Source organism: Crinia signifera, chromosome 3 (assembly GCF_055691185.1).
Source record: "Crinia signifera chromosome 3, ASM5569118v1, whole genome shotgun sequence".
In the NCBI taxonomy this organism is placed as follows: domain Eukaryota; kingdom Metazoa; phylum Chordata; class Amphibia; order Anura; family Myobatrachidae; genus Crinia; species Crinia signifera.
The window spans coordinates 277,275,455-277,292,187 of record NC_139219.1 but is presented as its reverse complement, the minus strand read 5'-3'; the positions used below and the strand labels follow the sequence as shown (position 1 = coordinate 277,292,187).

Sequence of the window (16,733 nt, the reverse complement as noted above, 5' to 3'; positions counted from 1 at the left end):
CATGCTCTTTTTGTTTGGGGGTTTATATGCCATGGGGTCAGAGAAAGGTGCTGGCCTATTGCCAGACTGGCACTCCATAGAATGAACTCTCCTGGCACTTAATAACTACTTTTACTGGGATTCTCTAAACGGGCTCAGCACACAATGCTGTGATGTGATGTGATGTGTGCAAGTATATAGGAGTAGAGGATGAGGAACAAGGTAAAGTCGGCTCAAGAAGAGCAAATGATAAGGACAGAGGAGGATGAAATGAGAAAAGGAGGAGGATAGAGAGGAAAAGAAGATGATAGAAAAAGAAAAGGAGGAGAACAGAGAAATGTGGTAATTATCGCCCCCCTGAGGGTACCCATGTTATGAATAGACCGCAATGAGTTCCTGTGGATTGATCCTTTATACAGGAGGAGGGGGGATGACAACATGCAATTGAATCAAAGATGAAAAAGGAAACGTGGTTGGCCAGGCTAGTATCTGTACAGATATCAATAAGAATGCTCTCTATATTGTATTGCACTCTGTATAATGCTCTCTGTTGTGTTTTGTGGGTTCGTAGGTGCTCTTATTATTGCATGGCGTTAACTAGAATGCTCTCTGTATTGTTTGGCAGTAACTAGTATGCTCTTTGTAGGGGCCCCATAAAGTTTTCATGGTCCCTAAAGTGGCTTCAGCGTGGCATAGCTGTTATTACATTATAATTTACATATAAGTGAACATTGAGAATGAGAGCCTTCAAGTTAAAAAAGTAATAAAATAATATATATTTCATACCTTGATCTTAAATTCAAGTGTCTTCTCTATGCTGATAAGCTGCTCAGTGCGACTCATCTTCCTCACTCCATCATTGCAGGCTCGCACCAACTGAACAGCACAAAACAGAGGTACAGTCAACACATTACTACCAATATGATTAAAATGGCATAAAATTAAGATAATATGGGGCTGTGTAGCTGGTGTGGAACCACAAGTCCCAGCATACCAAAAATGCCAGCCTCTGATTAAGGAAAACAATAGTAGTAGTAGTAGTACTTTTATTTATAAGGCGCCGCAAAGTGTCTGCAGCGCCGTACATAGCAAACAAAAAACAAATGACAAGGTAACGTACAGGGTGTGTTGAAAAATACAGTATAAATAGGGGTATAGCTGGTAGAAATAAAATCAGCATCAGTTCAGAAGTAGGTGTCAAAATTGTCGAGGAGACTGAAGATGAAGTAGAGGAAGGGAAGAACAGGACAGGAGCACAGGTGAGGTAAAGAGGTAGGGTGAGTACGTGAGGCAGGAGGACTCTACTCATAAGAGTTAACATACTAAAAATAGGTGGGTGGACGAACGAAAAACAACAGGATAAGTAGGAACGGAGGGGAACGGAGGCAGGATAGGAGGATCAAAAGAGGTTAGGAGGAGGGATAGGCTAGTCGAAAAAAGTGGGTTTTGAGGGAGCGCTTGAAGGAGGTAAGGGAATCAGAAAGCCTGATGGGTGGCGGGAGGTTGTTCCAGTGCAGGGGGGCAGCGCGAGAGAAGTCTTGGACACTGGAGTGGGAGGAGGTGATTAGGTGAGAGGTCAGTCGGCAGTCAGCGATGGAGCGAAGAGGACAGGAGGGAGTGTGGATAGAGATCAGTGAAGAGAGGTAAGGAGCGGTGGAGGAGGAGAGAGCCTTGTAGGTGGTGGTGAGGAGTTTAAAGAGAACTCGGAAAGGAATGGGGAGCCAGTGAAGAGATAGACAGAGGGGGGAGGCGGAGGTAAACAATAAAAAAAATGGAACAATTGCATCACGTTTTAATGTTACTTTTATAAAATAGTATTACAAAATGTGTTCTAAAAAATATGTATAGAAGACTGTCAAGTGTTTTCTAAAAATATCTAGCAGTCCTTAACACAAAATAACTACCCAGTAATGAACACTAGGCCTAAATCAGTTGCCCATTGTTACACCTAATACGGTAGACAATGTTAACAAATTTGGCCTTAGAAGCAAACTGTTCTTTGTTATGTGTACTGTACTATGGTGCTATTTATAAATCTCTTACAGAATTGATTGTTGCTAGTGCTAGTTTTCAAAAGGTTTATAAATATCCCCGTGGCATGGTCCTTACTTTCTCCAGCTCGCGGTGTGCTTGTAGCGCTGTGGTCTCACGTTCTGAACCCTCCTCCACTTTAGTCAGAATATTCTGCCATAAAACAAATGAACACAATGTCAACATTTACATTTTTTATAGACCAACTTTGAGACAAGAATAAAATATTTTGTCATCTCTTTATGATGTAATGACCAATTTACTCTGTCCAGAGAGTATGCATATGAATGAGATTTCCATATTAACAAGAAAGCCATTCAGAGCAGTGCAATTTAAGGATCTGGTGATGCTGGGTAGTACAGATGTACACCGACCTCCCTGTTTTGGGTTTGCCGAAAGCGCCCACGTGTTTGTTTTTGTTTACTGGTTTTGGCAAAGCCACTATCTCATGTTTTGGGATTGGATCTTTATTTTTTTTTATTGAAAATCCTGTCATTTTGTCTGTTTTTGTTCCTACAGGATAATTAACCACAGTTACAATAATTTCCAGTCAATTTTGGCCACCTAAAAATACACAATATTATTCTCCAATATTGTCTAAAGGCTGGCTGGTTAAACTAAGCAACGGCACAAACACAAGGCAGTTTGAAAGAATATAAAACTTTGGGGGTTATTCTCGTTCACTCTTTCTGCCAAATTCCTTCTTAGATGGACAAAACCATGTGCACTGCAGGGGGGCAGATGTAAAATATGCAAAGAGAATTAGATGTGGGTGATTTATTTTGTTTCTGTGCAGGGAAAATATGCACTGCTTTATTTTTACACTGCAATAGAGATCTCACTTTGAAGTAAAACCCCACCCAAATCTAATTCTCCCTGCACAAGTAACATCTGCCCCACCTGCAGTGCACATTGTTTTGTCCATCTAAGAAGGAATTTGTCAGAAAGAGTGAACCAAAATAACCCCCATTGTCACAAAGTAGTGTCAGATAGGATGGCAGATCGATACATTAATGTTTTTATTATTCACAAACTAGATCAGAAGCCCTATATGTATCTATCTCCTGCTGCTCAGTCTCTCTCACTCTCCTGCCTCTCTGGGTCTCTATTTCCTGCTCCTCAGTCTCTCTCACTCTCCTGCCTCTCTGGGTCTCTATCTCCTGCTCCTCAGTCTCTCTCACTCTCCTGCCTCTCTAGGTCTCTATCTCCTGCTCCTCAGTCTCTCTCACTCTCCTGCCTCTCTGGGTCTCTATTTCCTGCTCCTCAGTCTCTCTCACTATCCTGCCTCTCTGGGTCTCTATCTCCTGCTCCTCAGTCTCTCTCACTCTCCTGCCTATCTGGGTCTCTATTTCCTGCTCCTCAGTCTCTCTCACTCTCCTGCCTCTCTGGGTATCTATCTCCTGCTCCTCAGTCTCTCACTCTCCTGCCTCTCTGGGTCTCTATTTCCTGCTCCTCAGTCTCTCTCACTCTCCTGCCTCTCTGGGTCTCTATCTCCTGCTCCTCAGTCTCTCTCACTCTCCTGCCTCTCCGGGGCTCTATCTCCTGCTCCTCAGTCTCTCTCACTTCCCTGCCTCTCCGGGTCTCTATCTCCTGCTCCTCAGTTTCTCTCACTCTCCTGCCTCTCTGGGTCTCTATTTCCTGCTCCTCAGTCTCTCTCACTCTCCTGCCTCTCTGGGTCTCTATCACTCTCCTGCCTCTCTGGGTATCTATCTCCTGCTCCTCAGTCTCTCTCACTCTCCTGCCTCTCTGGGTATCTATCTCCTGCTCCTCAGTCTCTCACTCTCCTGCCTCTCTGGGTCTCTATTTCCTGCTCCTCAGTCTCTCTCACTCTCCTGCCTCTCTGGGTCTCTATCTCCTGCTCCTCAGTCTCTCTCACTCTCCTGCCTCTCCGGGGCTCTATCTCCTGCTCCTCAGTCTCTCTCACTTCCCTGCCTCTCCGGGTCTCTATCTCCTGCTCCTCAGTTTCTCTCACTCTCCTGCCTCTCTGGGTCTCTATTTCCTGCTCCTCAGTCTCTCTCACTCTCCTGCCTCTCTGGGTCTCTATCACTCTCCTGCCTCTCTGGGTATCTATCTCCTGCTCCTCAGTCTCTCTCACTCTCCTGCCTCTCTGGCTCTTTATTTCCTGCTCCTCAGTCTCTCTCACTCTACTGCCTCTCTGGGTCTCTATTTCCTGCTCCTCAGTCTCTCTCACTCTCCTGCCTCTCTGGGTATCTATCTCCTGCTCCTCAGTCTCTCTCACTCTCCTGCCTCTCTGGGTCTCTATTTCCTGCTCCTCAGTCTCTCTCACTCTACTGCCTCTCTGGGTCTCTATCTCCTGCTCCTCAGTCTCTCTCACTCCCCTGCCTCTCTGGGTCTCTATCTCCTGCTCCTCAGTCTCTCTCACTCCCCTGCCTCTCTGGGTCTCTATTTGCTGTTCCTCAGTCTCTCTCACTTTTGCGAGACTTCTAATGCCGCCCACCAGACGAGCGAATGCCTGCCCCCTGCCACCATGGAAACATCCCTGCCGCAATGCGGATGGATGTTTAGCATAAACATCCATTTCCACGGAGGTGTACGGAGCAAAAATAATTTGATGGTCACCGGTCATTGAATGATTTTTCCACTGTTCACAAGTCAGTCTTATGCTAGTCCAGCGTTTTCTGTCCCATTCCCCTGTGCGAATGCAAAGTGGCCCTGCACATGCATATATTAGCATATACGCATATGCAGTGCAAATACATCGGTCTCCGGAGCGAATACGCTGGGAACTAATCAGACCTGAATCACATATCCTCTGGTGCCCCCACAAGTCCCCTGAGGCCCTCCCTATGCTCCCAAAAGAGTGGAGTCCTCTCCTGAGCGTGCATATGTGCGGCCAAGACACACACACACACACACACTCACAGTCCATTCTACTGTACTGAGAACAGTGTGAGCGGCTTGGAGGTCAAACATAGTACCCAGTAATGTAATTTCCTCCCCAGAGGTTATATGTTTACATTAAATAAATGCAAAACTATCATGCGTAAAGTGACAATGGCACTGCCCATGGCAGCCTAGCCATGCGCTTGTGTAACCTCCCCCAGATTTAACGGTAATATGTATGTACAAAGAGTATGTATATTGTTGGTCAATTCAGATGATTCAGGCTGAAGACTAGGGTATCTAATCCAGTGTGAACAAACAAACATACATATTTCAAATAGCAATCAGCTAACCTAGCATTAAAGGCTTGTGATCCGTAACTCCGCTGGTGTGACGCATGAGAACCAAAGCCATTTATAGCAGGGAGTGGCTGGAATTCTGTGCTCAGCAGATAATAACATAGACAGGAACTAAGAAGACGCATATACAGTAGTATGTGCTAATATGAATAGAGAACCCCAAGACATAACTCTCAACAGCCCCAGGACTGCATATCTGCTGCTAACTACTTAACATCACAATATACATATAGGCCGGGTAACATTATTTATTTATTTATTTATTAACAGTTTCTTATATAGCGCAGCATTATCCGTTGCGCTTTACATTACTTTACTTTACTTAGTTATGTATTTTTAGCCTTTTTATCCCTTTGTAACTTTCACTGACAAAACGCAATAATGTTAATGTGGCCAAAATGTGACATCTTTTTCTTGATATAAACTTTTTTTTTTTAATCTTCTTACAATTTTTTAGTTTGCTTCTACTTTTAATGTTCATAAAATGTAGAGTGATAAACAGCCAGTCAATCAGCTCCTACCTGCCATGTTACAGAATGGATTTGAAAAATGACAGTTAGAAGCTGATTGGTTGGTTATCACTCTCGACTTTATCCCTTTTTGAAGCTTGATACATCTGGTCCAAAGGGAGAAAGGAACTGCTCACAGAATTTAAGTTAAAAAGTTTAAATAATTGGGTAAACCTAATAGTGTTGAAGTTGCTGGACATGCAGGACTTCGGGTAAGAATGGCCATCTGAAGCAGCAACCATTAACCAGGCAAAATCAGGTCGGACCCAATTACTTCAGGACACTCGCGGGTTGCCGTGTCCTGTGGGCGGGGGATGGACAATTGGGGGAGTCGGTACTCACCGCTGCTCTACTTTGCAGCCGGTGATCACTGAATAGATGTCATGGGTATGCGCACAGCATCTATCAGTACAGGGAGGGAAGCCGGGGGGTGCCCAGGTGGTCAAGAAGCGCTGAACTCACTCCCAAAATGATAAAACAAGGGGTGCCGTGCACTGCCATGCCCCCTCTGCCTGTGGGCCCCACACCTTTTTGGGAGCGGTCGTGCCTACAGTGCGGCAGGTCACTCTGACCATCATACAAAATTTGCGAGGTAGAGTATAACAATATGTCATGACTCCATATGACCCAAAAATTAAGATATTAGCTAAGGAAACAGTTATGAAGAATTTGTTGTACCAATAGTAATTCCATATTACCACAACATTAGGCATTTTGTATAGGGACAGGAAGTTTAAGGAGAATTCAAATCTTTTTGTGTCCGTGGCTATTGGCTATATACTATTCCAAAATGAGTTTGGAGGAGACTAGAGTCTAGACCAGTGGTTCCCAACCTTTTTTCTCTCCCGTACCCCTTGATTAGGCTTTTTATTGAAGAGAACCCCCTCTCATTTTAAAAAATAGACAGTACTTATGAGTGGAGTGGAAGTGAGCGGTATGCGTATCCTTATGCATGTCCTTATATTAAGGAGTAACGGACAGGAACCATGCCCTTCCATGTCTGGTCGTTGGTTGTGTACTGTCTCCAGGGTTCCTACTTACACCTGTAGGATTAATGCCGCTGGTTCCTCCACCCATGTCAGTGCAGGGCAGATGATTGCTAATGTCTGAGGGCAGCACGGTTAGCTCCCGTGGATTGCTGGTCAGGCAAAAGCACAATGAGACGCTGATGACGCGGAAGACAGAACCATAAGTGACACAATATGGTTCTTCTCCATGGCAATGGGTCTTCTTCTGCCATCAAAATACTTTTTTTCCATCTTCCGCCATTACCAATATTATTTTCAAGTACCCCCAACTGGTCTGCAGAGTACCCCCAGGGGTACTAGTACCCCAGGTTGGGAACCACTGGTCTAGACCATGAGATCTGCCTCTTCTGGAACATACTTAGCAAAGGTACTTAACAAGCTGCATAGCTAATAGCAAACACGTAGTGATTCAACAGCCTTAGAATGATACTCTGGAGATCCACAACTCATAATAATCCTGTTCATGCTGTTTAACAGCTTCATTGAATCTGAACAGGTTTCTGTATTCTACATAACAGTAGCGCTGCACTGTGTTGGTAAGCCTTCAGATTCTCATTTCATTCTTATTCCACCTGAAAGATATTCTCCCTTATGTTCTCCCACGAGTTAAACATCCAATGTAAAATACAAAAACCTTGTGCAGTACTGCTGAATATTATTTTTTATGCCATTAAATAAATACTTTTTTCACTCACAAGTTTTCTAACATCTTTGAAAAAGATAGAAATAGATTAGAAGAACGTGTCAGTGGTGTGGGGGAGCATTGTCAGGACTCTACTCAAAAGACCATCCAGTGTAGTGTGTGAGATGGAGAAATGCAGGACTTCTATGTTACATTGGAGCAGATGTATTAAGCCTGGTAAAGTGATAAAGTGGAGATAAAGCGTGAGGTGATAACACACCAGCCAATCAACTCCTGTCATTTTTTCAAACACAGCTGATTGGCTGGTGCGGTATCCCCTTTCGCTTTATCACTTTAGCAGGCGTAATACATCTGCCCCAAGGTCACATAATCATTCTTTAATGGATAGGAACCCATCTCCGTGTAAAATTGTATGTCCATGTGATTTCAAGAGTTGTGAAGATGTGGTAGATATTACCAAATAATATTATTTTGTTTATGTGTGACCTGGCCCGACCTTTGCAACCGCCACTACTCACGGCCAATAAAATTTATCAAGACAGAATCACCACAGATCTGAATATAAATGATCAGGTATTCTTGTTTTACACTTCTGTAGGTGTGTCTAGTGTAAGGGTGGCGCCATGAATCTGGATTAGTGGCGGTGATAGGAGCACTGTTATTTGTGCCACATTATTATATAGAATAAATATATACTGTACACAGTAAGATATATCAGTGCATACTTGTTAAAACACCACAAATGCCACATATTAAGCAGCACATCTGTACAGTATGCATTATGAATGTGCACATGAATGGTTAGTAATTACAGCCATTTGTATTATAAGTAGTGAGAACATTATTGAAGAATTTACTTTGCTAATGAATTACATGGAAGACCATTACAATGTCAATTGAACTGACTGAGACTGCAGCGCATAGAATCTTACCTGTATCAATAGAAACAAGATCACACAACATGTTTGTCCCTGTGTGAACTTGTATACACTCATGGTCACCTGTCTCTACCATAGAGAGAACAACTGGGACATACACACACACACACACACACACAAAGTCCAAATTCATTTTGCCCAAGCCTATTACAGAGTTTACCAATGCTTTTTGTACTTATAGGACAACCACTCAAAAATGAATTTACCTAATGAATGTTGCATAATGCTTGAAATGACGCTTTAGCCTGAAATTGTCATTTGTAAACAAAGAAACACACTGTTACTACTCTTTGCAGATACATTTTAAATAATGACCCTTTCTAAGTAACATCTCTACTCAAAGATGTAAACTCCAGACTGCAATTATTATTTTCCATGGTTACAAATGTTGCTATGGATGGTCAGCCTTCACTATCTGTCAACTGACAGCAGATGAATGCTTGTTCATTTTTCTAGAATTAGGAATTACTCCAGTAAATTGTAGATACTTTTTTTAGTTTAAACAATCATAACAAAGCCAAGTCTTGTTCCACTCTAGTAATAGCCATGGTCTCTTTTTGCAAATTACAAAGTAAGTACTGTATATTAATATATGACCAGCAATGTCATGGCCTGGGCAAGTGTGACATATGTACAGTGTGTGAAAGCTTTAATAACAAAACAACCTGATCTGTGTAAAAATACAAAAACACTCCAAAATTGTTTTCAACATTTACCAGAACATTTTTTGTGGTCTTGATTTTCCGGGGGTCCCAGTTCTAGGCTGAGCACCAGCTTAGTGTAGATGATTGGAAAACAGGAAGAACCCCATGCCATTTTCCATGCTCAAAAGTCCATGTCTGGTTATTGAATAGGGGGGGACACGACACCCACACAAACTTATTATAATGTTTTTAAAACGACTGTATTTCTATCCTTTCTGTGCAGATGAAAGCTTTTATTCCGCAGACGTTTCAACAGAAATCGCCGTGGAATAGAACACGTCATGGCAAGTTGTCATTTACACAACGTTTGGGTTTGGACAGCAAAACTGCTGCTTTGTAAATGCTATCAATGAAGCTTAGAAATGTCAATTGACGGCGTTATACGGTGGTTTCTAAATAACAACAAAGCTGATGATCAGTAAGCGTTGTCCTAATCCACAAATTGCCTACTATTACTTCTATTGGTGAATTAATGGAAAGTCACTGGAATCCTGCTGCGATTTCCATTGACCATGTGCAAGCCGATGACATTCTTCCTGAGATGTCTGAGTGATATCCTATATAGCCATCAATCACTACACCAGCGCTTCTCAGCCCTTCATGTTAATGCTAAACACAAACCAGCATATTGCATAGAACTTGTTCTCAAGTCTGTGTTCAGGAAACAACACTCCATTTATTCAGCACCAATCTGCTGAATTTGGATGTTCTAAAAAGAGATGCCTGAGACGAGTGCAATGTGCTGTGAATCCACTCTTGGGATAAAATCATAATTAGGAGTCTGCTGTGGTTTCCAAATAACTATTTAGCAATAATGTTACCACATTATAGTTTACAGGGACCGATTCTTCACATTTAACAGTTAAGGCCCATACACTAGTCTGGTTTGGGCTTAAATCTGATGTGTTTGACATCCCCCACGTCCGACCTCCGACTCGCCCCCCACCCCCACAGTGAGGCATGTGGGATGGGAGAACAGGGGAGCACAGTGAGGCATAAGGGATGGGAGAACAGATGAGAACATTGAGGCATGTGGGATGATAAGGGAAGTACAGTGAGGCATGTGGGATGTGGAAAGTAAAGCACAGTGAGTGTGAGAAATGGAGGAATAGGGAATCCCAGTAAGGCATGTGGGAAGGGGAGCACAGGGAGTGATGTGGGATGTGGGAAGGGGAGCACAGTGAGGCATGTTCAATGGGAAGCTGAGCACAATAAGGCATGTGGTATGGGGAAGGGAAGCACAATGAGGCATGTGGGGTGGGGAAGGGAAGCATAACAAGGCACGTGGGATGGGGAAGGGAAGCACAACAAGGCATTTTGGATGGGGAAGGGAAGCACAATGAGGCATGTTGGATGGGGAAGGGAAGCTCAACAAGGCATGTGGGATGGGGAAGATGAGCACAACAAGGCATGTGATGTGGGATGGGAAAGAGAATAACAACAAGGCATGTGGGATGGGGAAGGGGAGCTTAGTGAAGCGAGTGGGATGTGGAAACAGGGGAGCACAGTGAGTTGTGTGGGGTGGGGAAGGAGTACAGCCATGGAAGCTGGTCCATAAAGAAACTAACTGTTTTTAGAACAAATTATTTACTCTTGCGCTCCTAACTTTGACAAATAGATTTATAAAGTAAACGCTACATTGCCACAAAATATATTAACTGTTTACACTAGAAGTGCTTATTATACTGCAGGCTACATAGTCATGGATTAGATATAATACCCATTGTGGTTAGATGTGTGTATTGTACAGTACCTGCACCAGCAGTTTGAGCCGCGTGATCCTCTGGAAAGGTAAAATAAGGAATGAAGAGAAGGGTAGCCCTCGACAAATCGGATTAGTCTCCAAATGTGCCACTGCATCCCGGAATTCTGGCCTTTCCTGACTGACGGGCACAGGAAGATAAGAAAGATAGACCATTAAAAATTCTAATATAACGGAGGATAAATGCAGACACTAAGGGGGTCATTCTTGGGTAAGCTGCAAAGCTACCGATTCCCTGTGATGCCGTCCCGGCAATGACCAACCCCCTGCAACCATGCAAGGGGATGTGTTATGAAGACACATCCCCTTGCATGTGCCCGCAGCAGGAGAAATCATTTGATGGTCGCTGACCATCGTATGATTTCTCCTGCCTTTGCAAATATAAGTCAGTCTCAACTGACTCATATTTGCGGCCTCTGGGAAGAAGACAGGGTGGGAGGCTGGCGTCATGTGAGGTTGGCTGCCTGTCCCTGGCAGGCATAAGCCTACCCATGTGCCCATGCAATGCTCAGCGTTTTCATGGGGACACCCATGAAATGCTGGTCATTCCCATGTCCCAGCACCACCACCGCTCCCCATCCCACCCTCCTGCTACGAACAGTCCAGCAACCGAATAAATCACCAAGGCTGTTTGCAGACGGTGTGTGCACAAGCAGACGGGGTGTGCACAAGCAGACGGGGTGTGCACAAGCAGAAATATGCATGCGCAAACCCAAACCATTGGGTACGGGGACGAATTCTCTTCACCAGAATTGGCCCCTAATGCTGGGTGCACACTTTACATTGCGAAAACTCAATGATTTCCCTTGAAATCGTCCAGGAGAAGACTGACGATATCCTCTGACTGAAGGTACAGTATGGAATACAGGGAATGTCCTTGCCAATCCGCAGGAGCATACAGTGCGTACACACTATACAATGTGAATGCTTTATCGTTACAAATTGCCTCATCTGGGTAAATTGGCAATAATATGGCATACTGTACCCAGCTTTAAAGACAAGCAGAAATAATAAATTGGTGGAATTATATTACATAATATAAAAATCTCAAGGTTTACAATATGGCAGTCCCAAAATAGTTTGGAACATGATCATAACGGTGACAAAATCAGGTGGAAAATAAAATAAATGCAGACACACAACAAATACTATGGGCCTTATTTTGGTTCATTCTTTCTGACAAAATCCTTCTTAGATGGACAAAACCATGTGCACTGCAGGGGGGCAGATGTAACATGTGCAGAGAGAATTAGATTTCGGTGAGTAATTTTGTTTCGGTGCAGGGAAAATACTGACTGCTTTATTTTTACACTGCAATATAGATCTCACTTTGAAGGAAAACCCCACCCAAATCTAATTCTCTCTGCACATGTTACATCTGCCCCACCTGCAGTGCACATGGTTTTGTCCATCTAAGAAGGATTTTGTCAGAAAGAATGAACCAAAATAAGGCCCAATGTCTGAAGTAAGCAGTAATTGGAAATGTTTGTTATCACCCTTTATAGTATATAAGTGTGTGATAAATTATAAGGACAGTAGTGGGCGCTAAGGCCTCAAACTGTGAACGCATTCTGGAAAATGCAACCACAGTCTGAGCAATGGTGGGGGACCGTGACGATGCAGTATTGGGTGGGTGTGGTCAGGACAACGGAGGCATGTTCAGACCATTTTCAGGCAGTTTTGCGGCAGCTGCTTTATGGTACACACAGCCAATGCCCTGGGTGAGGAGGAGAGGTATCTAGGAGTCACTACTGAGAAGAAAAGGGATCTAGGTGTCACTATCCAGGTGACCTAAAGGCAGGTAAGCAATGTAACAAAGCAATTAGGAAGGCAAATCAGATGCTTCGTTGCATAGGGAAAGCAATCAGCAGCAGAAAGAAGTAATAATGCCACTGCATAGTTCATTGGTACGACCTCATCTAGAATACTGGACATTTCTGTCATTGATGAACTCACAGCAGCTTCCTGTATGCTCTCTCCTGATAGGTCTGGTTGCAGACGTAGGTGACGTATACCCCAAAGTGACTGACCGCATGCTGGTAGACAATGTCACACACATCACTAATCACCAAGTTTTCTTCAAATCTTTGCTCTAGATCCAAAAGAAACCTAGAAACACAAAACCAAAGAAAGTGAGATTGCTGTGATGCCACATAGATCCTAATCACAGTTGTATGCTATGCCAATGTTTTCACAGTTGAGTAATTATGGGTAAACTGTGCGTGTGTCACTGCTTCCACAAGTTTTAAAAAGAAGCAGCGGTTTTGTGGTGAAGGAGAGTGGTGTAAAAAAGGTAAAGGGTTGTATCCTGGGCATGGAGAAGGACCAGGATTAGGGCATGTATGAGCCAGTGGCTCCAGCATCTCAGTTGTGACAGCCATTCTGAGTGAACATACTGTAGACGTTACTAAGATTGAATGGGTACGAATGGTCGAAGTCGTACCTATTCGATGTGAAATGCGTATGGAATTGGCACGATGAATGTATTTCACACATCAAATACGTATGTATTTCATACATCACTTAATGTCATATTTTATAATTCATATTTTTTTTAAATTCTAAAAAATCCAAATGTATACACCATCGATAGCATACGGCCGAAAAACCCCATTCATTTTAATGGTTTCGACAACTTTACTGCTGAATACGAATACGAATCACTAGTAAATACGAATGGCAAATGGACCATCTTGTCCATGTGTACTGTATTTCAGTGAAGCCTTCATGGATCAGTCAGATCTGTGCAGGCTTCTCAGCGAATCCCCCAGTTTGTAAACTAACATTCACGGATTCTCCCGTTACAGGTTACGCGTGTTGCGTTTTTTTTTTTTTAAGTTTATCAGCAAAACACAACTTTTATTTCTATTTTGACACAAATCACCAGCCTGGTGCCCAGGGCCACCAGGACAGCACAGCCTTCAGCCCAGGCAAGGGTTATCCTGGAGGTGTCTGGGTTGAACAATCAGGGGGTTTAATGCTGGCTGGGGGAACTAGTGTAAATAGTTTCCCCCGGCTGTGGCATTACCCTGCTGGCTGTTTGGACCAGTTGCTGGTTGTGAAAATACGGGGTCCCCTATTAATTTTCTTCCCCATATTTTAGGAACCGGGAAAACACCCAAACGCCGTTGTTTTTATTATTATTTATTTATTTATTCTATTTTTATTTTTTTTTACACAGGACAGCATTGCATGGATCACAACATGCAATGCTGCCACTTTGTATGTATTTGGCAGCCATACATACTGCTACTGAATACAAATACGAAAGTGGTACCCATACGAACGGGTACGAATGTATACGATATTGGAAAATACGAATGAGAAGAATACGACAGTAATTAGTAAATTTGTTGTATTTCTCATTCGTATTTTCTCATCGTATACGTCCGATCCCGTGCGTACCCGTTTGAACAGGGATCGACCATATACGGCCGGTATTAATAAAATTTCCCCAAGGAGTCAATGTTTTCCAGATCTGCATGATTGCTGCAAATGTACACCCAGTTGTGGGCAGCTGCAAAGGCTCTAGAGGGCGCCTCTATAAAAATCCCAACAGCTGTTAGCATATTTACATCCATCCTCTGAGTCTATCATTGCATCTGTGGCAGCATTAGCAGCAGCATTAGCATGCTACTAAGAATCAGGACCATAATGTACAGGTTACTAACCATGTCACTATTTTATGTACAGTACTTGTAAAATAATTCAACATAGCTATTAAGTGACACAGAATGATATTCAGTCAATTACATTGATACATTTTCATAAAAACGACAGTTTATAGTTTTAGTAATGTGGATGATGTTATTGCTACCAGAGTCAATAGCATATTATCTTATTAGCATTATTAAAGATGTATGGCAATTGAGGTCATGAGTGCAATACCCAGCATGTCCCTAACTTTGGGAAGTTTGTATATTCCCCCTATGCTAGCATGGGTTTCCTCCCACAATCCAATTATTCTTGTAGGTCAACTAGATACCAAAACAACAATTCCCCCAGTGTGTACATGTATATGTGTGAGACTAAATGGTGCAAGTGATTCTTTCAGTATCAGCTATTACATGCTATGTACTATGCATACCTCCCAACATGACCCTCTCCCGGAGGGACACCATGCTCTGGTTCTGGACTTCCCTCTTAGTGTATGATTGCCATTACCTATTTTAAACAGGCTAATTGATAAGAAAGGTGTTTCACACAGGTGATGGTAATTGGGAGGTATGTACTAAGTGCAACTCAAACTTTGTATTGCTGCAGCCTCACTCCCACCTCTGTGATACAGACTATTTTGACCTAGAATTCAATTTACGTGACATTTTTTTCAACTCTGCTCATCATTTCATTGTACAATATCTATATGCCTACATGTTACGTTAATAGAGTAGAAGGATACTATACTTTGAAGGATCCTACACTGCACGTGGGTGCATTCAGTATTGTATGTAGTGCTTCTGCAATGAAGTGTAATTCTTCAAATAATAAACAACTAGGGTTTGAATAGCTGAAGTTTTTCAGCTTTTTTTTTTCTAGAGATGTGCAGGTTCTGATTTACTCTGAATTCAAAGCAGGATCTTATTGGCTATCCCAAATCAAGGGCCTTATTTTGGTTCATTCTTTCTGACAAAATCCTTCTTAGATGGGCAAAACCATGTGCACTGCAGGTGGGGCAGATGTAACATGTGCAGAGAGAATTAGATTTGGGTGGGGTTTTACTTCAAAGTGAGATCTATATTGCAGTGTAAAAATAAAGCAGTCAGTATTTTCCCTGCACAGAAACAAAATAACTCACCCAAATCTAATTCTCTCTGCACATGTTACATCTGCCCCCCCTGCAGTGCACATGGTTTTGTCCATCTAAGAAGGATTTTGTCAGAAAGAATGAACCAAAATAAGGCCCCAAATGACAGCTGATAGCCAATAAGATTCTGATTTGAAATCAGAGTACATCAGAGTAAATCAGAACCTGCACATCTCTACTTTTAAGACCATTCAAAACATGGGTCCTATCGATGTGATTTCCATTTTGTGACATCAATCAGATGTTTTGCACAATAATGATAATTTTTGAGGGAAACCCATGGATGCAACATTTTTTTGTCTGAAGGGACAAGCTGGCAGAATTCCTAGATTTTCATTAATGAGATCCACCTCCTGGTTTGGGTACTTTATCAGTCTATGGCGTTCAGCTTTACTGTGCTATATACACAGGATATTCTCTTATTTCAGTGCACTCACCTCTCACTAGTGGCCAGGACTTCCAGCACATTGGAGAAGATGAAGTGTGTCTCTGATGGGTGTATGGTGGCTCTCAGCCTGTCACTCTCCATGAAGTGAGATATCAGCAGGCGCAGGCTCTTGTAGTACGATGCCTCGGATGTCACCAGCTCAAACATGGCCTGCAAACACGCAAGAAAAAAAAAATAAAACAGCCTTCAAGCTTTATCTAAATAAGCTTTGGGAAAACTAAACAGAAATGACTAAATATCATCTACAGGCTGTAAGAAAACACAGTGTCATCACTTTTTGATCCATATTATAGCCCATCTTGCACAGAAATGCATTTTACAGCAGCCATTTTGTGTCCAGATCCTTTTCTCACCTCTTGAAGTTTAATTTCTTGGGGTTGTAGCACACTCAGCACTCTGCTGTTCTTAATTTCTGGGAGATCCTGCCATAAGTTGAAGCCAGAGCAGGTGTTTTGTAGGCGGCTGAAAGTTGAGTTAGACCTTTGGTACTCTGTGCGTGGGGAGGACTCCTCTTCTGGGGTTATGGGGCTATCTGGAGTTTTAGGGGGCTGTGCGCATTGGTCCTGAAGTCTTCTTGCTTGGATCTCATGCTGTGTGGATTTATCTCTGTATTCCTGGTACAGGAACTCTCCAGAAGAAAGACGACATTAATTAGCAGCAAACCTCTGAACTATATGCAGCTTT

General features: G+C 42.8%; 1 protein-coding gene across 2 annotated transcripts in view; it reads right to left on the bottom strand.

The window, feature by feature from the left end:
* The window catches only part of NGEF (neuronal guanine nucleotide exchange factor), a 133,635-nt gene that overhangs the window by 18,690 nt on the left and 98,212 nt on the right, over positions 1–16,733 (bottom strand). For both annotated transcript variants that reach the window (XM_083178135.1, XM_083178136.1), the window contains 6 exons: positions 16,403–16,677; positions 16,039–16,199; positions 12,754–12,906; positions 10,789–10,918; positions 2,089–2,163; positions 766–855 (listed from right to left, as the gene is read on the bottom strand). In XM_083178135.1, the coding sequence (XP_083034261.1) occupies positions 766–855; positions 2,089–2,163; positions 10,789–10,918; positions 12,754–12,906; positions 16,039–16,199; positions 16,403–16,677 (884 nt within the window). The remainder of the gene's footprint in view (positions 1–765; positions 856–2,088; positions 2,164–10,788; positions 10,919–12,753; positions 12,907–16,038; positions 16,200–16,402; positions 16,678–16,733) is intronic.